Here is a 21,865-nt window from a genome sequence, read left to right as displayed (position 1 = left end):
CAGACTGGTGTGCCTGGTGAGTTAAGTAAAATATTAGAATGTTATCTCTTCAATCTGGGAGTGGGAAGGCACCATCTTGGGAAATCATTCTTTTGTAGACTGGATACATTTCTGCTTGATAAAATTCAGTTTTTACCCATAAGTAAATGCACTTATTACAGGAATGATAAGCCTTATATATCTTTATTTTAACAATGTTCTCTACAAGTCTGACTAACAATGTTTATTTTGTCATTGCTTTGAGTCAACAGACTCTATGAAACTGCCACATAGCAATAAAATGGTGGAATTGCAGTTTCTGTGTTGCAAACAGTTTTCACACCTTCCTTCATCTCACAGAATGTTCAAATAATTCTTATGTTTAAATGAAGATATTGTGAAAAGTGCAAATGAGGAGTTATTACATCTATGAAATCCAGTTTATCTGCAATCCATTATATTTGTTTCATATCCCAACAACTTGTAGCCAAACATTTATTCTAATGTGTTGAAACTGATCTAATATATAATAAACTTTCCTAATGAGAAATATGATGTTATTTGGAGATCTTCAAGAAACGTGTGTAAAAAATTCTTCTAAATGTGCTGCACTAGTATTCATTAAATGGAAGATGATAGATTGGTTTTTAACTGCAGTCACAAATTATGTTAAATTTAGAACCATTTTCTAAGTAAGTCAGGCATAGAGCTTTTTACAGCCAAATAAATGAACATATATACCTATTAGTTTTCAAATATGTACCTACTGATTATTATCTGCTTTTCTGAACTCAAATATGGAATTAATTTCTACTAAAAAATCTTCTAATGTTTCATCAGGAAGTGAGGCTATAAATCTAACAACTCTAAGTATTTCTAGTCTATTTCCCCAAATCTCTTTCCTATATATTTGTCTATTACTCCCAAGTCCCAAATAGCTTATTCTACATTGTTTTCTTCCTGCTCCCCTTATAATAGAGAACATCCAGAAAGACTTACCTTGAGGGATATTATCCCAAAGCAGCTGGATGGAAGACAAATGAATATCAGCACAGCCAGTACTAAGTTATTTATACCCACTTGGATATAGACCTCACCCATGTGATCACTGCCTTTATCAAACCCACTTCAACATTTATTAATTAATTCTTCCATGAGATTCCTTAGAGTCATTATGCCCACAGTGTATCTGGTTATATGGCTCCAGCCATGTAAAGGATCTATACTGAGAAGTCTGTTCTGCAGGTGCCTTCACCATATAATAACTTTTCTTAATACTCTTGGCTGTAATTAAATAACAGTCATCCCATTGTTATTAATCACTCACAAAATCTCGGGCATGTGAATATGGCTTTAATAGCTTAGCAAGAGGTAGTGTTTGGTGATGAAAGATGAGTGAGAGTTTACACAGCTTTAAACACTGGCATTCCTCAGGGCTGGGAAGTCTTCTTTAATCTATCCACGGTGGCTCTGCTCCAAGGCTGAGTGAAATCCAGGGGAATTCAGTGAGCTTTGGGAAGGCTGCTTTTCATCAGGAAGGTGTGCTTTGTGCCAGCTCCCCTTCAAAGAGTCCATCAGCAGAGACAAACTGTCCACTGAGTTGTAGCATGGAGAAGTGAGAAGTCTGACAATTGGGAATTGTGAAAATACTTACATGAGGCCCTTTGTGACCTATGAGGTTTTCAGGAAGGCTTTGACACGTCACCTGTAAGATCCTCATGGAGAAGCTGCTGATACCTGAGCTGGATGTGCCTGGGGAGGTGGGTTGAAAATGGACTGGTGGGGCCCCAAGGATGGTGGCCAGTGGCACAAAGTCTGTCTGGAAGCCAGTGACTGGTGGGTCATTCCAGCAGTCAGTGCTGGGTGTCCATTAATGATCTGGATGGTGGGGAATGGACCTTCAGCAGGATGGCAGGTGACCCTGAACTGGGATGAGTGACTGGCATTTCAAAGGGTCACTGCCATCCAGAAGGACCAAAACAGGAGCTCCATGAAGTTCAGCAAGAAGTGCCAAGCCTGCACCTGCAGAGGTGCAGCCTCATACACTAACATGTGTGGGGGCTGCCCAGCTGGGAGCAGCTCAGCAGGAAAGAACCTGGGTCCTGCTGGTCACAGGCTTGAACAGGGCTAAGAGGTGCCCTGGCAGCAGAGAAGGCTCAGGATGTCCTGCCTGATTGAAGGAGGAGTCCTGCCCCTCTGCTCTGCACTGGTGAGGCCACACCTGCAGGGCTGTGCCCAGGTCTGGGCTCCCCAGCAAAGGACAGACATGGAAAAACCTGAGACAGTTCAGAGAAGGGGCACAGAGATGATGAGGGGACTAGAACACCTCTCATGAGGAGGGCACAAGGGAGCTGGACTCTTCACTAGAGGAGCCCTGGGGGATCTCATCAACCCTGCAAAGGGGACAGAGCCAGTCTCTGCCCAGCGGTGCCCAGGGACATGACAAGAGGCAAAGGACACAGACTGAGAGCTGCTGCAACAGGAGATCTCTCACAGCATGGCAGTACCACAGCCATGTCATGGCACTTCTTGAATTCATGAAGTTCCTGCTGGCCCATTTCTGGGGCCTGCTGAGGTCCCTCTGGAAAGCAGCACATCTTATTCCCAGCATATACTCACTGTGCCAACAATCCTATTGATCCCATTGGCCTTCCAATATCTGCTCTAATTGGTACTACTCCAATCTATCCTGCTTTTTGACATGACAGAAGTTCTCTCATACTGTTGAGCACAACACTGAAATGCATTTTGGAAGAGTATTACTGCAGCCCACCTCTCCCTGGGGTCAGCATTGCTTATATTGCCATTTTTCTCCTTGGCTTTCCCTTGGAACACAACTTTCTTCAGTGGAACATCACTGTTTCACTGCAGCAGCTGTAGTGCAAATAAACTTCTTATTTTAAAACAATATTAATTTCTTGATGACATACTCTGGGTAGACAGCAGCATAATGTTGCTGCAGCATAGAAAAATATGGGATCATGCAATTTATTTCATTTTTTTCAATCTGGTTTTTAGTTCACCAGACTTGCACATGAAGGACATTAAAGCTGGGTTGGAAGTGACCCTGATCAACCTGATCTAGTGGGGTTGGAAGTAGATAATCTTTAAGGTCCCTTTCTTCCCAAAACATTCTACAATTCCATGTTCCTATGAATCTTGGGGAGCTCACACAAGTATATCTCAAATTACAAGAGATCCTGTCACTTCCTGGGTTGACACTGCACAACAGTCATTGCTAAACTAATGAAAGTTTTTGATTTAGAAGATAATCTTCATGTGTTTTAACACCAGAGAGTCCTTCTTGTCTTCAGTATTTCAGGTTGCTTTTAAATTACTTTGCATTTGTTAGTTTTGATTATCATGTCTCAAATGTCAATAAAATAAATAGAAGCTATTTGCATTCACAAGCCAACCATGTAAATATCCTTTATAAAATAAGATTTTTTTAAAGCCTTTCAATGCTTTTATTGCAGTTACATTACTTGTATAAAATATCTCTTTTTTTTACACATTATTTTTACAATGCCTTGGAGGAGGAGACATTTCTAGGTTAACATCTGGTTATTAGCTTGTCTGATTTCAAATATTTGCAAATAACATGTTGCTTTCTGATTTTTACACTGAGAAATCAAAAAGAAAACTAAAACTGCCACCAGTCTTCCATCTTGCAGGAAAATTTCTCAGTGCTCTAAACTGATGTACAGATGTTTTTAAGGCATTTTTGCTTTAATGCTGGAAGAACACAAGAAAATATTGGTTAGAAGAGGTTTTACAAGGAAATATCAAAACATGCATGAAGGTAAAATAATACTTTTTTAATCCTTTAAAAATCATTATCAGATAAAATAGCTATCTGATGAAAGACAGCAATTATTCTGTGGATATGCAAAAACCTTTGTTGTATCTTCATTATAAGGTATGTAGAGATACAGAGATATAAAGTGAAAATGTACTTACTGTGGGAGTAGGCAACTCTTTCGACTTTTTCGCAGACATAACTTGCATTTTTCACAAACCAGGAATAGTATTCAACACAGTACCTGAAAATACAGTTACAGACAGGAGATGCAGTTAAAGATAAGAGGCTTGTTATCTTAAGGAGAGGGACTTTGGACAAGGGCATGCAGTGATAAGGTGAGGAGGAATGGCTTCAGGCTGAAAGGGGGCAGGTTTACATTAAATATTAGGCAGGAATCCTTCACTGTGAGGATGGTGAGACACTGGCACAGGTTGCCCAGGGAAGCTGAGGATGCCCCATCCCTGGAAGTGTTTCAGGTCAGGCTGGATGGGGCTTGGAGCAGCCTGGTCCAGTGGAAGGTGCCCCTGCCCATGTTGGAACCAAATGGTCTTTAGATCCCTTCCAACTCAAACCTATCTATGGTTCTGCAATAAGCACAGGATATCATGCTGCTTTTACTAAATACTGAAATAAAAAGCTAGATTCCAACCTCAATGATACCACTGGGTGTTTGGAAAAATGCAGGTGGGCTTTTTTCACTTAGATGGAATACTGAAGCCAGACCAGGTACTGATCAGTGCACTGGGACACATTAAGGTCTCAGCCAGTGGCCACAGACCCTCCAAAATAATAATTGGTGATTGAAAATTTGGGGGGGGAAAAAAGCCTGAAGGAGTATTTTAAGCAGACAGAGGAAGAAAATCTAGTGCCAGGTTTTACCTCATGGCTTCCTTCCTGGAATATTTTCTGTGACTGACACAGAGGCACAGCTGAAAGAACCTGCAGAGCTCCATCACACAGGGGTTGATCCTCTGCACCATGAGAGTGACAGGAGGGGAGGTGACACGGGGCTCTCTGAGCAGCGCCTGTGGGCACCCTGGGGAGAAAACACAACTCTCAACTACCCAGACACTTGCCACACTGAACTTCTGGCTCTGTCTGGGCTATGAGCTCCAAAGCAATGCCTTCCCTATTCCAAGAGAAAGAAAGAAAGAAAAAGAAAGAAAGAGAGAGAGAAAGAAAGAGAGAAAGAGAGAGAGAGAGAAAGAGAGAGAGAGAGAAAGAGAGAGAGAGAGAAAGAGGGAGAGAGAGAAAGAGGGAGAGAGAGAAAGAGGGAGAGAGAGAAAGAGGGAGAGAGAGAAAGAGGGAGAGAGAAAGAGGGAGAGAGAGAAAGAGGGAGAGAGAGAAAGAGGGAGAGAGAAAGAGGGAGAGAGAAAGAGGGAGAGAGAAAGAGAGAGAGAAAGAGAGAGAGAGAGAGGGAGAGAGAGAGAGAGAGAGAGAGAGAGAGAGAGAGACGGAGAGAGAGAGAGAGAGAGAGGCAGAGAGAGAGAGAGAGAAAGAGAGAAAGAGAGAAAGAGAGAAAGAGAGAAAGAGAGAAAGAGAGAAAGAGAGAAAGAGAGAAAGAGAGAAAGAGAGAAAGAGAGAAAGAGAGAAAGAGAGAAAGAGAGAAAGAGAGAAAGAGAGAAAGAGAGAAAGAGAGAAAGAGAGAAAGAGAGAAAGAGAGAAAGAGAGAAAGAGAGAAAGAGAGAAAGAGAGAAAGAGAGAAAGAGAGAAAGAGAGAAAGAGAGAAAGAGAGAAAGAGAGAAAGAGAGAAAGAAGAGAAAGAAAGAAAGAAGAAGAAAGAGAAAGAAAGAAAGAAAGAAAGAAAGAAAGAAAGAAAGAAAGAAAGAAAGAAAGAAAGAAAGAAAGAAAGAAAGAAAGAAAGAAAGAAAGAAAGAAAGAAAGAAAGAAAGAAAGAAAGAAAGAAAGAAGAAAGAAAGAAAGAAGCAGCTGTGGTGTGATGGTCAACTATTTGTTCCATTTGTGTAACTTGTAGCAGGCTTTGGCCACGTGTGGATAAACTGCCTTACCTGCTGACTATAATCCCTTTAGACACTGTAATTGCATTTCCAGGTTCACATGTCTCACACACTTTATAGCTCTGGGCAAAGCTATGTTATGTGATAGCAGAGGTTATGAAGGTTAAATTTGGACTAATGAAGTTCTGTTGAAATAAGCTTGAGTCATCTGCTGCTGACATGAAATTTAATATAAAATGGCATTCTTGGGCAGGAGGAAAATCAAGGTTCTGCCAACCTGAAAGAGATTGCTATGAAACTATTTCTCTCCTGGCAGCACTTGACCAAGATAGCAGGAGTATGTGAGGAGTAAGGCAGCTCCCAAACTCACGGGCTGCTCTGAAAATCTGCTGTGTGTCAAAGGCACTGCACAAATATCAGCTGTAATTAGCCAGAGATGGGCAAGAGGGAGACTCATTTCACCCCAGCAATTTCACCTGAATGTCATTAAGCTTTGTCCACTCAACAGCATTAGACACACCTTGATATTTTCCTACATAGAGTAAATTAAAATTAATGATTCCTTGCCTAAATGAACATACTTCATGCTAATAACCAAATATCAGGCAATGAGGTTTTAATATAAGTTGTCCCTGAAAAGTAATGTTAAAATTGATGAGAAATAATAAAGTTGATGAATAATTAAAACTTGCTGAAGGCCACCATCCTGCAGATTTCAGCCTTCACAGAAGTGGGTCTTCCTCTCCTGCCAACCAGGTGTTAAATGTTTTACTCAAGCTATATATTTTGCCAGCAGAAATTCGGTTTTATCTAGCTGCAAATTTAACTATGGCAATTTCAATTTGGAGTCATCTATGTGAGAAAGAGAAGTCAAACAAAAATGCTGAAAGCTAAGGAAATTGATTTGGTTTTCATTTTTGACAATCACTTTAAATTACCACTGTATTTCCATATCACCATATTTGTTTAATGATTAAATTCTTTTTCAATTAATTTTCTATTTAATTTTTTGATTGCATAGTAGATGCACATCACATCATTGAAATTTAAATTTTTACCTGTTCATAGTAATGCTTTATACCTCTTCTGTAATAAATTTCTACTGTGAAATGTATTTTTTTGTGTTCTGTACATAAGTTCACAAAGATAATTAAAGGTAGGAATTTATTTCAGAACTTTCTTCTCTAAGAATTCTCTTTCTTAAGGAAGTGAATTAGTCAAGAGACCAGAAAAAGCAAGACCCACACCTCCTGTGCAGAGATTTCCTCCTGTGTGTCTCAAAATGCCACATTACTGTCAGGGGCAGTGAAGTGACCAGGAAACAGACAGTTCTTTTATTAATTCAATATCACATCCCTGTGACACTGAGATTAAATTTTGCTGCCAGTGAAGAGCAATGTTATGGTTCCTGTGAATGACTCAGACTCAAAATATCCCTCCCTGCACACTCCAACACGCACGTTTACATGTTTTATTAGCTGACACTCACCTCTGTGATTTAAGAAATGAATTATTGGAATAATGAGTCATCCCTCAGAACAATGTGGGTGCCCTTTCTTACTTTGGGACTCCACTGTTGGATTTATTTCCCCAAAGGTGTGATTGTTAGAGTCTGGCAGGCAGCCTGTGCCTCCATGGTTTCTCACAGAGAGGCACTGGGTGACTCCAGTGTGCCCATCTCACTGAAATCCATGTTCCCAGCCTTTTCCAAACATCCTAGGTTCTCCAGGGTCTGTATGCTGCACACCAGAGGAGGACTCTGGTATTTGGAGCTCTTTAAACAGAAGTAAGGTGAGAGAAAACTAAATCTGATTTCAGAATTAAATAGCATTATAAGAGCTAAAAAGATGACCATGAAAACCAAAGTTATTTGCCCAGTATTTTAGTTCCTTAAACTCCTCTGTTTTTATCTAAAATATCAAGCCTAAAGGATATGAGACACCCCTTCAGCTCAGGCTGGTATGTTATCTTTACCCTGGATCTGTGCTTCTCTTAGACAGTCACCACAAAGAAACACAAGCAGATGAGAACTGAGCTTTCATGAAAATCTAGTTGTTGATGACCCTTTTTTCAGCTGAGGAAGTATTTTGCAATATTGTAAATTCAGAACAATTCTGGGGATTTCGTATGGCATGAGTAGGTTTCATCATTTCATTTATGATGAGATTTTAAAGCATTGTATTTTCTTTTGGAATTACTTTCAAGAATGAATTCTCTGATAACCAATCAATGCTAAAATCACTGCACAGAGTACTTATGTCAATTCTATCACCACAAAATCATCTATGTTTTGAATTTGCAGTTGTGTACAGTTCACAAACAAAAGGGAAGCAGTTCCTTGGATATTTTGAGTGGCTTACACACATAAACTACCACAAGCAAATGAACCATGTATGTTTTTTCTGCATGGGAATGTTTCCACCTTGCATTACTTTCAAACATCCTGTTATTTCTGCTGCATGAGGTGCATTTACTTACTGGCAGCTGAGTAAAGTTTCAGTGTCACACCAGGTCGGTAGGAAGGTGGCATAGACAGAACTGTGGAAGGCAAATCTGGTGGGAGGGAGAAGAACAGAACTTGCTTTGACACCTTAAACAAAAAGGCAAGCTTATGGAAGGAGGAACAGAAAATAATAAAAAATTAACCCTAAACTCAGAGTTCATTGATAAACACTTACATAGACAGTGATGTATAAATTCATTACCAGTCATCTATTTCTATATATAACTTTCTTGTTGATAAATGTGCCAGCTGACACACTTGATTGCAATCCCAGATCAGTCTTACCTGGCTCTGTTTGCATCAGTTTGCTGGCTCCTGGTGGAGACACTGTCTGCATCCAAAACATGGACATGTCAGCTGTGGGAGCAGAGAGACAATTCTTGTTATTCATTATTCATCTGTCTGCTGAGAAGAATTGCTGTATGTGAGATAGCTCAACAGCCGGAATCCTTCACCCAGAACTGACAGGGACATAAAAATGGCAGGATGAAACAGAACAAAAACTGCACTTCAATAGAACTTGAAAAGCCTGTGTGGTGCATTTTGGCTATAGGAGCCAAATAGGATAATGCAACAAAGTTCTTTGTGTAATGGAGAAGCAAAAGAGATATTTATTTAAAGAAGCACTACACTTATATAGGGTAGATTGTGCAAAACAAAATAGAAAAGACTCATTAGTTTGAGAAGGCAACACCTTCTTTGAAAACATGCTTTCTGTAAACATCACAGGACCCTCACATGGCTCTCACACACCCTGCGGGTGCAAATTTTTTTCATTGGATACTGCTGAGAAACCCCAGGGCTTCAAGACTACTTTTTCCCTGGTTCCCAGCAGTATCCAGTGATACCTGTGGATTAGGGAAGGGCAGGGTTTCAAGAAGGCATGTTTAGGGGACACCAAAAAAAGCATCTCTATATTGCTTTTTCACAGGTCTCACCAAATTTGGAGTAAAATGTGATGGAAGATCCAAGTGGCAGAAGTGTTTGTGGGAAGCAAGACCAAGTTTTTCCCCTAAGGGTAAGAAACTATAGGATGGAAAGTAAAGCTGTTTTTGACATTTCTGCAATAATCAACTCACTGGTAACCCAGAGTGGGTGTCCCTGGAGGTCTCTCCAAGCACACAGCAGTGGGGTGGGGCAGGCTGCAGGCTCCTGGCCATACTCACTGGGGCTGGGCTGCAGGGCTGGAGATGGGGCCAGGCTCCCCCCAGGGCTCAGGGGGGCTCTGGCCGTGCCTCGGGGCTGGGGAGCATCCCCATGGGATGATGGAAACCAGGATCCCTTGGCTCCAGCTGTCCTTGGCCACGGGGGGAGCTTCGTGGAGGGGATGTCCCCCCCTTTCTGTGCAAGAGGGATCCTGGTAGCTGGAGAAGCAAGAGGGCAGAGAGAGGGCACCAGCACACTGGGGGTGCTGGTGCCCCATGGCAGCAGCAACTGCAACACACTGGGGGAGAATACTACCTAAATATACCCCAAAAATCCCATCTACCCCTTGAGTGCTTCTCTGGCACTTGAGCAGCCACTTCTCCATTTAGTTTAAAATATGGAAACACAGGCAGCTCCAATAATGTTTGAAATTTTAACTGAAAACATTTCAATGTGTGTGTTTTCATAAATAAAAAAACCAAAAAGAAACTGAAATGTTGCTGCAGGGTTTTGGTTTTTTCTTCATATAATTTGTGCTTAATTTCCTGAACTGCTTCACTGGAGTAGAAAGAGAGAGAGGTCTTGCCTGTTTGAAGGTGAGCAGGCAGGTGCTGGAGGGCAGGTGCTGCAGTTTGAGAACTGACACTCGAGGCTACAAGGGATAACAAGATTGGCATGTGGTTAAGGAAATTTTAGACATTTATAAAAGACAGCAGACTAGCTATGGGAAATGCAGGAATTTTGTAGAAGACAGATACAGCTGCAATGACAAGGAGGTATGAAGTCAAGGTCTGAATTTCTATTGATTTCTACTGCAAGTGAGCAGGTGCAAAGCTTTGCTTTTTGGTTTCCAAAATGGGGCAGAGCAGCACTTTTCTATATTGTAGCCCCCTAGCAAATTTAAATGTACTAAAGTTTATTAAATGCTCAAGCACAACTGAATGTCATATAAAGAAATAGAAAGAGAATAATACAGGGGGAAAAAATGACCATAGAAAATAAGAGGAAACATTTTAAATAACCCTATTGTTTGGTTTGAAACCAACAACCAGTTTTTCTCTTCTTCTCTGCCTCTTTAGAAAACATATTTTTTCTGGTAAAATGGCTTTTCACAAGAGTTTTTCTATCTTCCACCTCTTCATTGCATTATTGACATCACCTGCTGATTCAGAGAAATTTTATTCTACCCTTTATTTGGAGTTAACATCACAGTTAACTGTGCAGCAAACACACATGATCACTTGTCAAGACATTGATCAAGGGGAACACAAATTTAGGTCTGACAATACTTGCTCACATTTAAATGTCCACACATATTCTGCTGATGAATCCAGGGTCTTGTTTGGGTCTTCTTGCAATTTCACAAAACTTGAGAAAACCGAATCTAGGTCTTTGAGATATGAGAAGACAAGGTTAGAGCACTCACTGTCCTCTGCATATTGTGTGAGAAAAAGGAAAGAAATTAGATTCTGCTACCACAGAAGCAGCTCTTGTTTCTAATTTAAGGGGGGTTTGGCCAAGTGTCATCTTTTTTTTCTTGTTTGTTTTTAAAAGGAGAGAAACATCCCACAGCTTTCAGCACACACTTGCCACTGATTTCAGTCTGCCTGCAGGAATCTATCATTGAAAATGGGAGAGAGTGATGGGCTACAGGGAAAGCTGAGCACCTGAAGTGCAGCTCAAACTGGCAAAGCAGTTTTGGGTGGAGGAACCACACAGGACAATGACTGAATGTGCTCACCTCCAGTCTGAAGGTAACTCAAGAAAAGGTAGGAGATCATTTGTGCTGAGAGCTATGGAAGGCACCCAGCAAGATTTAAGAGCATCAAGGACCCTCCCCAGCCTAATGCTGAATTCTGTAAAAGCTCTCATCCCAGCAGGTTTTGTTTGCTCCTCCACCAGAAGACCTTGAAATCTAAAAGTTTGTAAAAGTTACTTACATTTATAATTATTGTATTAAATTTTCAACATATAAATCATAAAAATAACATATATAATATATAAGTAATATAAAATATCGTAACTGTAATCAAATACATAACACTATGCAAATATATAAGCAATAATAAAAATAAATTAATATTTATAGTAGTAGTAATGAGGTTGGAATACTCATTGCCAGAGCTACCTGGACATGATTTTCATTCTGGTTCCTGTTTGCTTTTATTCCCCAGGATGTACTTACCCAGGTCAGATGATGTGTTACTGGAAAAGGTGTAATTAATAACAGGAGACTTTTCTAGTAATTCCAAAAAATCAGACAGATTTTTCCCTGGAAATAGAAATGCTTACAAATATCAAGAAAGACTTGTTTCCAGTATAAATCCTCACTGAGGAAAATTAGGGTAATATTTTTGGGTGGAATGATTTTAACTTTTACCTGTCTGCCCTGCCATCACACAGATGTAGATACAATCAGAGTCATTGCTCTGTCGCACTGAAAGGCAAAAAAAACATAAAAGAGATCATGGTTTCCAGTTTTCATTACATGGAATTATTATTAAACAGTTGAAAGCACAAACAAAAAATGGCATGTGGCTTTGGCAGCTGACCAAGTATATTCCTTCTGATCTAATTTTTGATAAAAACCTCAAACCACCATCAAATCCAAATGTTAGTATCTTCAGGGAAAAAAGTTCCTGTCTAAGTAAAATTATAAATTAGAAATATTTATATATGGAAAAGAATCTTCAGAATAAATAGCCCCTAGTTATTCTCTAAAATATCAGTAATAATCCTCAAACCCACCAATTTTTAGTAATTAATTATAAAACATTCAAGCAACATAACTGCTCATAGAAACATGTACATCTCTATGTTACACACATACACATTATATGTGTGTCTTGTTCCATTTGTTGCAAGAAAAATGCTGTTGAGTAAGAGCAATAGGCTTTTATCCATATTTGTATGGTTGTTTTCATGCCAGGAGTAAATGAGACAGATAAGACAATGATAAATGTTCAAAGGAAATGCAAACCTGAGAGAATAGAAGTGGATTTGAAAATTTCTGTGAGATAACTGGTGGAGTTTCCAATGATATCAACAAGTAGAGCTGTAAAATCTAGACAACAAAGAGACAAAGTTTATTATTGCAAACACATATCCTATCATGTATGCCAAGTCAAAAATTCACTTCTGTATGTGATATTTTAGCTATATGCTCATACATGACAACATTTAGAATATTTTACAGGTTAAAATATTTTGCTGGGGTGGACTGAAGAAACCATGAGAATCCTTTCAGAAGTATATTTCAAAGAAATGCCCAAAACTAAATCAGTGTGTCTAAAAGCAAACTTGAATAGAATTTGTCTGATCAAGAGAACATTTTAAAGTGATGCTCTACTTAGTCTGCTTAAATGGAGAAGGAGATCTAAAGCCTGCAGGCTTTGTCTGCTGTAATTGCCTGTCTCCTGTGTAGGACCTCTCAACAGGCACTGGATTTTTTCCTCTGGGGTCTGCTTCAGACATAGTGATGATTCAGATGTCAGCCCAAGAAATGGCTGGTGGTGCTGTGGTGGTATTTTCTAGCAGTAGCAGGTCACTGTTCTCACTTAGAGACTGATGGACCTGAGCCCTGAATTTTTGCTGCCTTGGAGAATGCTCCAATCTCCAAGATATTCTGGAATTGCACCAGGAAGATTAAAGTGTCTCTGTTATTCTCCAAGGCAAACTGGGTAACTATCCATAAAGGCTTGTGTGGGTCCAGATAAAGCCATGAGAGGCTCTGTGGCTCATGCAGGGTCACCACGTGGGGCACAGAGGGTTTGGGGTCTGGTCTGCAGCTGCTGATCTGCTCTTGATGCCCTGCATTAACCACAGAATCCAAACACTCATGCACCCTGAAATGTGAAATCCTGTGAAATCAGGGTGTGAATGAGGATTTCAGGGGAAGGGTTTGCCTGGCAGTATTCTGTAGTCCATTCAACAGTCCTATGAAGATGTTAGTCCTGGCTTTTCTGTTCTCGTGGGCTCACTGAAGGGGCTGGAGCCTGTTGGTGCAGAGCAGCCCTTGTCCATCTCCTGTGGGTTATCTCAGGAGAGAAATAGTGGCCAAGGTGATGTATCACATATTGCTGGTTGTCTCTCCTGTGCTGCAGTTTGTATTCCCAGGGGGAAAGGGAGGCTTTTGCCAGTCAAACCACGCCAGGGAGGTGACTGATGGCTCCATCCCAGACTGGCTGGGGCAGCCAGCTGACACTGAGGTCCTGGAGTCAGAGCAGCCACTTACTGTGAGTTATGGATGCTGGCCTCAGTGCGCTGGTGGTAATCACAAAGATGAAGTCTGCAGAATTCAGACTACAGCCTTCAGCTCCAAAGGAAATTATTCAGCTTCAGCACATGCAATTGCCAGCCTTTTTTGTGTACTCACCTGTCAAGTCATTTGTCACATTATTCAAACAGTAGCAGTAGTGCATAGGGAACTTGCCAGGGTCAATGTTTTTTGCATTAGAGACTGGAGGGACAGACAGAGAAAAGAAAAAAAATCAGTGTCTTGTTGCACAGGCTGTGGGAGAGAAACTGCTGCTGAGCCAAGCAAAGCACCAACACTCACGGTTATAAATGGTGACTGACACTTTGTGGAAGGCAAACGAGCTGTAAGAGGTGACACTCAGCAAAGAGAAGAGTTTCTTGGTACCTGCAGAAACACAGGTCCCTGCTATTAGTGCTTGGAACAAGCTGTGAGTGAGAACAGTGTGTTTTGTCTCTGCTCATTTGGAGCCTAAAGGATTCCCGAGGTGCCAGGATGATACAGCTGCTCACACTCAGTCCCTTCTCATCTCCACTGAAGGAAACAGCATTTGTATTGCTCTTTCCTTTTTATTTTGTTTTTCTTTTAATTGAAATGGATCTAATCTAACTGGATTAGAAAGTGCTTTCAAAAGGCGTCCCACAAGTAATTATATTGTATCTATATATAAACCCACACTAATTTCCAAGGTCTCCGGGGTAGGCAGCCACCTGCAGTATAAATACATGAAGGGAACCTGCTCCAGAAGTAATTCTGGAGGCCAATAGCACATGTTTACAGCTTCTCCTGCTACCATTGTTACCTTTTCTCTTAACCCTTTTCTCCTGCAGTGCTGGGCTGTGACCTGCCCAGCCAGGTCCCATTACCTCTGAGAGCAGTGCTCAGCATCCCATTCACCAGCTCTGTCAGGTTAATAGCAGCCAGGTCCAGGGACTTTGCAGGCAGCTCTGAAAGAAAAGGGGTGAATGAGGGCACAAGGAAACAGCTGTGCATCCACTGCTTCTGTGTGCTAGAAATCTGACGGGGGGGGGAATCCAAAATGAGATTACGTACTGGGGAGCACCAAAAAAACACTGATGGGGAAAATAAAATTCCAGGAGCACAGAGATCAGTGTAGAAAATAGCAAAATACAGCAGCAGTAGAATGGTGGGCAAAAATTCAGGTCTGCCAGCTGTGCCCTTGGCCATGCCCTTGAGCAGCTGCAGGACCCAGCCAGCCCTGGCATGCTGGTGCCCCCTCCTGCTGGGTGATGGGTGTTTGCTGCCAGCACAGCAGCAGATCTCATATCATAAAAGGCAAGAAAGTGCTTAGGAAATGTTCCCCCTTACTCAAACCTACAGGAAAATACAGATTTTTGTTTTTCAACTACATCGATGGCTATACTGCTCCCTACAAGAGAACAATTTTGCTGATGCCAAATTACACTTTTTATCTTAACATGTTTCATTTCTATTGATGTTGCTTATTTGTTTTTCCCAAGTCGAAATTGTCAAAGATATTTTTTGCTCCCCTCCCACAAAGGCATGCTGAAGCAGAGCAGCAGAGTGTCAGTGTGAGGGAGGAAGGTGTGTGTGAGCATGACAGAGAGAGGAAGAACAGAGCAGGACAGAAAAAGAAGCACAAAAAGCTGAGATGAGAACAAAATTGAATTTGGAGAGAAATGCAATTTTCCAGTGAAAATCAGTATTATTTATAACCAATTTGGAGCCAAGCTGCACCCCAGGGCTGAAAGCAGTGCTTGTCCACAGCATAGAAGAGAGAAAAGGAAAGACAAAAGGGAATGAAGAGCTGGGAAGGAGAGAAAGGAAAAAGAGGAGAGTAGATTTTGGGAAGGACTGCTGTTAACCTGGGCAGGGATGGATTGGGTGGGGTGGCCTTGCAGCAGGGGTGGGCTGGGGCTCACAGACCCTGCAGGAGCCACCCCCATGCCCAGCCAGCACCTCCCACTGCCATTAACACCAGCCCTGGGCTCCTGATGTGCTGTCTCTTACCTGCAGTAGCCAGCACTGCCACTTGCTTCTCTTTCTTATTTTCTTTTCTTATGCACGAAACTGAAAAGTCAAGAAAGAGACTGAGAAACAGTTTTGCCTGTTGAGTTTGCCCCTCCATAATAAAAATTAAAATATAATAGTAAGTATTTGTAGAGATCTTCAGTAGGCTTGCACACAGATTTTGCTGCAAGATACAGAGTAAAATAAGGCCAAATCCAAACAATTCTCCCTTCTCTGTGCATGTTTGTTATCAGAGCAGTCCTGCAGTGAGGACTCCTCAAGGGCTGTGTGCAGGAGGAATAGGCTGAAACTGGGCTCAGGACCTTGGGCTGGGTTTCTGGGATTTGCTCAGTGACCAGCTGAGGTGCACAACAGTAAATGAGAGGCTGCAGGACAAGTTGAAGATATGCATTTCAGGTTGAGGTTGAGGTTTTCCCACCAGAGGAGAGCTGAGTGCCTGCTAAAAGTAATCCAAAAGGATCTCCAAGGGAGTCAGTGCCAGAAAATGCCAATCTGTCATGATCCTATGAAGCTTCAGCTTCCCAGCCCATCCAAATTCCCCTTTTTATGTGTTTATAAAGGAGAAATACCCAGTAGACAGTGTATAATCCAGGGCTTATAAATTGTGCTGCAGTGTTAATCAGCTGTATTAACAACCCTCAATTAGTCAGAGGTGGTAGGGGCTCTTCTAACCCTTCTCTCTCTTTCCTTATAAACCTTTCTGATTCCAGGTTCCTGGCATGGGACCCAGGAATAGGCATCACCTGGGAATGCTGCATGTCACCTGGAGCTCCAGCCTTGCCTACACAACCAAGGCTGCCACAGGTGTGGGCATGGACTATGGGAGCAGCTGGGAAAGAGGCACCTGGGTTATTCCCTGGGGAGCACCAGACCATTGTCCTTACCTGTGCTGAAAACCAGAAAGAGACATAGAAACCCCAGGCTCATCTTCACTGCCACATGCCAGCAGAACCCCTGCATTGTGGATGCTGACTTCCAGATTTGGCTGGTCTAGGAGAGAGAAATGCTCCTTTGGTGGGGTTAAAATTTTAGTATTGAGAAATTTTGTCCAGTCCTTGTCCCAGAATTATTTGACCACAGGAGAAATATCAGATTTCTGTGATGCAGAGAAAGATTAGTGTTGGAAATGACAAAGGAACAGGAATCCCACAATTTCCTCAGAGATCACTATTTCCTCTGTGCCTCTCAAGTTTTGAATCCTACCTACCTGGCTTTTCCAGGGACTTGGTAAGGTTGTCAACACAACCATCTGCTGTGGCAGGATGAGCTCTGCCTAAAAAGCACCTGACACATCAAGGGCCTAAAGCCTTTCTGTTAAAACAAGATAAAATTTGCTTATGTTTAGTTTCGAACAAGAAATGTCAACTGAGGTTCTCTTCCACAGAAATGTTGCTTTTCTGATCATTCCTGATCTTGTGTTTCTGTAGTTACTGTCACCAGGTTGGGTCCTGTGCTGCCTTGCCTACCTGCTTGGTAAGGTTTAAGTGTTCTGCCTTTCAGACCATGAGCTGCTCTCCAGGTTTCAAAGATTTAAATAATCATGGTTAGGGAGAGGGGAAAAAAAAAAAGGTTTCTTTTCATGTTTTCCATTTTTGCATTATCAGAACATGTCAAATAGCTCTGTAGTTGTCAGAAAAGGAGGGATTATAAAATCAGCAAAAAAAAGTCCATAATTTTTTAATATCCTGCTGGAGCAGCTAATCTTGCAAGTATGCAGCAAATCATTATTTTGAAAATAATATTGTTTGATTAGAAAACTATTATTGTCATATTTAAAATACTTTTCATATTGAAGCCACTAGAGAATTAATACATTTGAAAAATGGCTTATTTCTATTTAGTGGCTCTAAAGAGACTCTTCCTTGGGATGGTGAAACAATACTAAATATTTTGGCATTGGACATGTCTGTGTTTGCTGGTCTGATGAGTGGAAGGTGTGTAAGTGCCAGCTCTGCTAATCCAAGCAAAGCTCTGAGAGCTTCCAAGCAGTTCATCCTATTCAGTCCATCTGCCCAATCCTTGTTACTGAGTCCCAAGCCTGGGCTCATCCACAGTGTCTGCACAGCATGGGCAGAAGAAAAGAACTGAGGCAGAAAGTGTTGGCCAAATCTCATTCCCAAACTTCATACTCCATTCCCTTTCTGTGGAGTAATTAGGCATGGACAGAATCCAGTGTCCCACAGACTAGTCTAGCACCAAAAATCCAAATTCTTGCAACAATATTTGGGATCTGGCAAATTGCTAGACTACAGACCATGAAGATGTTGCTGTCATGAAAATCACAGAGGCTGTCTCCCTGGCAAGGCTATCCCCTCTTCCACTGTCTGGTGTTATGAAGCCTCCTCAGACTTGCAAAAGCTTTTTTGTTTGTTTTTTTTAATGGATCTGTGGACATTGTAGTTAGGAGACCAGAGTGACATCTCAAGCCTGCTCACAGGCTGATGTGGTGGAAGCAATGGAGGTGTAATCTGCATGGAGATAGGTGTAAAACCAATCCAAATCTCTGGATTCTGATCATATTTGTATCATCTTTGGTTTGGTTCAACAAAATAGAGAGGAGTTAGTGAGAGTTGCTCCTCAGTGGAGCTGAGTATGAGGAACTGGTGCTTTGCAGAGCTGTAGGGAGGTGGCTGAGGTGGAAAGTTGGTGATCATGGAAAGGCAGGTTTGTAACCACTTGTGATTTGGAGCAGGGGTCTGTGGTGACAGGTGCATCTAGATAATCAAGTCTCCTATTAAAGGGGAACTATTGGGTTTTGTTTTTGCTTGAGGTGAGAAGTGGAGTAATTTGCTGTTTTTTTAATAGAACTTAATGAATGTTGATTGTACTATGAGAAGTGTCACCTTAGCCCTGCAAAATCTGCATTAGGAGGAGTTGTGTGTGGTGATGGTGCAGGGCTCATGGCACGTTCCCCATGAGCTGCTCCATGCTCTCAGGAGTGACCAGGCAGCACAGCCAGCCCTGTCCCTGTGCACCAACACAAGGGACATCAGGAAATACAGACAGCAGAAGTGCTGCCACTGAGCTGTGCCTGAGGTGCAAGGCTGGTCAGTGCAGGGTCTCTGCAGCCCTGGCTGGTGAAAGACCCCACACCTGTGCCCTTCACAAGGATTTTGGCTGTGTGTGAAAGACCCAGATCTAGGAGGTGGGAGAGGAAGGCATGCCCTGCCCCATTTCAGTCTGTCCCTGATCAATGGCCAGTGCTCATCCACTGTGAGGAAACTTGAGTTCCAGGACTGCTTTGAGGAATCTGGGCTGTCCTGGGTCACCAGTGAATCACACCTACACTGAAATCCTTGGTCAGAGCATTTCACAGAGTGATGTGAGAGCACAACTGTTTTTAAAAGGTTCCTAAGGGAAAGGGTAGATAGCAGATAATTTCCTATCAGAGATCTAACTTAGTACTAATTTATTTAACCTGGCCAGAGTTTTTCATGGCAGCAGAACAAGGGAAAATCATTTGACAGAGGACTTGGTGTAGCAAGTAGGGGCAGGGTTCTAGAGAGACCACATTCCTAAAAGACAGAGAAGAGGCAAGAGGATTGACACATGAAGGGATCATCTATCTTAGGAGAGAGAGAAAAGCTGTAAAAGTACAAAACAAAGTAGAGCAAGATAAATTGTGCTTGGAAGCATTCCCCACACACTGGGTGAAGCTTTCTTGCTCACCTGAATTGTCATTTCTCTGCTGTCCTCCCCACTGAGCTGCTCCTCTGTGCTAACCAACACACACTCTTCTCCACACACAGATTTCCAGCCTGATTTCCAGCAGGAATTCAGAGGAGGCATTAACCTGGCCTATCACACTACAGTCTCAACCAAGCAAAACATCTAATGATAGGGACAACAGATTCATGAGAGTGCTTGTTTTGCCTGAATGCCAGATTTAGCACTGGTGTGTTCCCTGTCCAGCACAAAATGCTTAAAAAGAAAATGTAGATAGATCTTAATACTAGGGATATCACTCCAAAATGGACCACCCTTGCTCTTTATTTCGTAGAGGCTTTGATTTAAATTTGAAGCATCAGCTTTTAGCTGCTTCCCAAATTTTTTTCCCAGCATTAGCTCTCTGAAATTCATGCTAACTAAATTTCAAAACCATGTGTGACCACTATTCCTAGAACTGTTCCCTGAAATATCTCTCAGCAATGTGGATATTAGTAACATTAACTCTTGCAATGCATGTCACTTTTGTGTTATTCTGGTTATTTAATATCAAGATTTTATTTATCAGGAGCAAGTCATTATTACTTTGCAACTGTATCTCTCTTGAAGTGACTCCACTGTGATGACTGAAATACAGATTGCAAATATGAAACCCTCATTGTCCTCCAGGTCAAAATCACCATTTCCATTCCAGGCTATGCTGAGATTCACAGGCACTGAAGGTACAGGTGCCCCACACCCCCGAGCAGGCAGACAGATCCCAAAAACTGACTCAGAGAAGGTTTTCCTTCCAAACATTTCTCTGATAGAGGCTAAGGGTCAAGCCTTTGGTTACAAATTCACCTTCACCTCTGCTGGATATAAAAGCTCTCCTCTGCTTATTTTAAATTGAATGAGATTAGTAGAATCTATTTTATTTAGAACTGTTGATCCAGAATTCCCTGAACTGCTGCACTGGAGATTTTAATCCAGCTCAAATTACTTCCATACAGGCATGAAGAGCTCTTATTAAATCCCTCTCTGTTACTCTGGGTTAACAGCAATCTCAAGGCAATGTGTTTATTAGCTGTGCTTCAGCAGAACTCCTTTTAATGTGGCAGGTAACCATGAAGTTTGGATTGTTCTCATTTTTCCTGCACAAACCTGGTGCTCTCCAATATCAAGCAGTTTTCTTGTGTCTTCACGCTTAGCAGAGCGGAACAGAAATTAAGAGAACAAAGAAATAAAAGAGGAAAGTCCTTGAGTAGGAATTTCCTTACCTTCATTCAGTTGCAACATCTAAAGGTCATGTCTCATTTTAAGCACACCATCATCCACCAAGTCTAAAGAAATATTTCAAATGTGAAAATATGCCCGAGTTACAACTGCACGCTTCATTACATTGATACAATTACTTTTTAAGTTAGGATTTATTTGTGGGAGAATGCAATAAAATGCAATAAATATAAATTTAATAAAAGATAATTTGATTCGCTACATTTCCACTGAGCACTAATAGCACAGCTGAAATGGTTTCCTCCAAGCACAAGCAAAACCACCAAGATCTGGAATAGTTAATATCAACTTACCTGATTTCTCATGACAAAAATTCTCTTCAGAGCCTATATAAAACTGGAGGTTATTGCCAGGTCTTAATAAACACCTTGTGAAAAACTTTGAGTAGACAGGTTTGATAATCTTCCCTTAAAATCCTGTGAAAATTGTTATCCTAATCCCTGAAGGACTGACTAGAGGTAACACAATCGTAAGCACACAAAGTGCCTGTTGAGTCCTGCATGGAAAGGCTCTGTGGCAGGTCAGGTGGGGATTGGAAGCTCCTTTTGGCAGTAGAAATGAATTGTGGAGGATTTTTTTCTTCCCTTTTAAAGGAACAGCTCTGCTTACTGCAATTAGACCAATGCCACCTTTGATGGTGGAAGTAGGCAAGGGTGAACCCCTCTGGTAAAGCTTTGCCATCCTTCAGCTTAAACCAGGGACATTGTCAAGAGGGCAGAGATGACTCATGAAGTGTATCTTAAGTGGAACCTCAAAAGGAATAAAATGTGAGTTAAAACAGGAAAAAGTGCCTGGAATCATGGTTAAGTGGTGAGGAAGGGAGAAAGGTCTGGCCAGAGCAATGGCATAAGGCAATTTCAGTGATGCTGGGTGATGTTTAGTAGTATCCAAGTAGTATATTTAGTAGTATGTTGGAAACAGTCAGGAAAATTCTGCTCCCATTTACTCCAGTGGGCTGGAAATAATTCCTCTGAAATCAGTGAGTTTAGATGCAGGACAGTTAAAAGCCAATGATCATCCATTCAGTAATTCTATCACAATCCACCAAACATTTCCACTTGTGAAATCACTCAAAATGTTGTAGCAATTAATAAAGAAAATCTAAGTGGATTCACAGTTGGTTTATGAAACAAAAAGTGTTTTAGTGACCATTTTATGTGTGTGAGCTGTGTCTCTGTCTAACAGTCCTGCCTTCAGCAGGAACTTCTGATGCTGCAAGGCAACTGCAGCCACATGTAACAGAGCTGTAGCTGCACAATTTTTCCTTG

General features: G+C 41.5%; 1 protein-coding gene across 1 annotated transcript; it reads right to left on the bottom strand.

Annotated features, from left to right (window-relative positions):
* Positions 1-3,247: 3,247 nt before the first annotated feature.
* Positions 3,248-21,012, bottom strand: HHLA1 (HHLA1 neighbor of OC90). Its single transcript, XM_079299573.1, has 18 exons — positions 20,891-21,012; positions 20,582-20,644; positions 16,541-16,646; positions 15,636-15,695; positions 14,510-14,590; positions 13,947-14,030; positions 13,764-13,847; positions 12,369-12,452; positions 11,769-11,825; positions 11,574-11,660; positions 10,686-10,778; positions 9,796-10,040; positions 9,409-9,703; positions 8,528-8,599; positions 8,218-8,292; positions 4,661-4,817; positions 3,940-4,022; positions 3,248-3,714 (listed from the first exon to the last, which is right to left on the bottom strand). The coding sequence occupies exons 2-18, from the start codon at positions 20,585-20,587 to the stop codon at positions 3,671-3,673; spliced, it is 1,713 nt and encodes a 570-aa protein (XP_079155699.1). The 5' UTR covers positions 20,588-20,644; positions 20,891-21,012; the 3' UTR covers positions 3,248-3,670.
* Between the last annotated feature and the right edge of the window lie 853 nt (positions 21,013-21,865).

The sequence above is a fragment of the Erithacus rubecula genome (assembly GCF_903797595.1).
Source record: "Erithacus rubecula genome assembly, chromosome: 3".
In the NCBI taxonomy this organism is placed as follows: Eukaryota; Metazoa; Chordata; class Aves; order Passeriformes; family Muscicapidae; genus Erithacus; species Erithacus rubecula.
The sequence above is the reverse complement of the archived record's forward strand: the minus strand, read 5'-3'. Positions and strand labels throughout refer to the sequence as shown.

What these genes read in the sequence shown, in the direction of transcription:
- HHLA1 (XM_079299573.1), bottom strand. An exon ending in CTTTCTGGTTTTCAGCACAG is followed by an intron (nt 15,696 to 16,540) that starts GTAAGGACAATG and finishes TTGACTTTTCAG; the next exon opens with TTTCGTGCATAAGAAAAGAA. An exon ending in ATATGTGTGGACATTTAAAT is followed by an intron (nt 10,041 to 10,685) that starts GTGAGCAAGTAT and finishes TATCCCTTGTAG; the next exon opens with CCTCGAGTGTCAGTTCTCAA.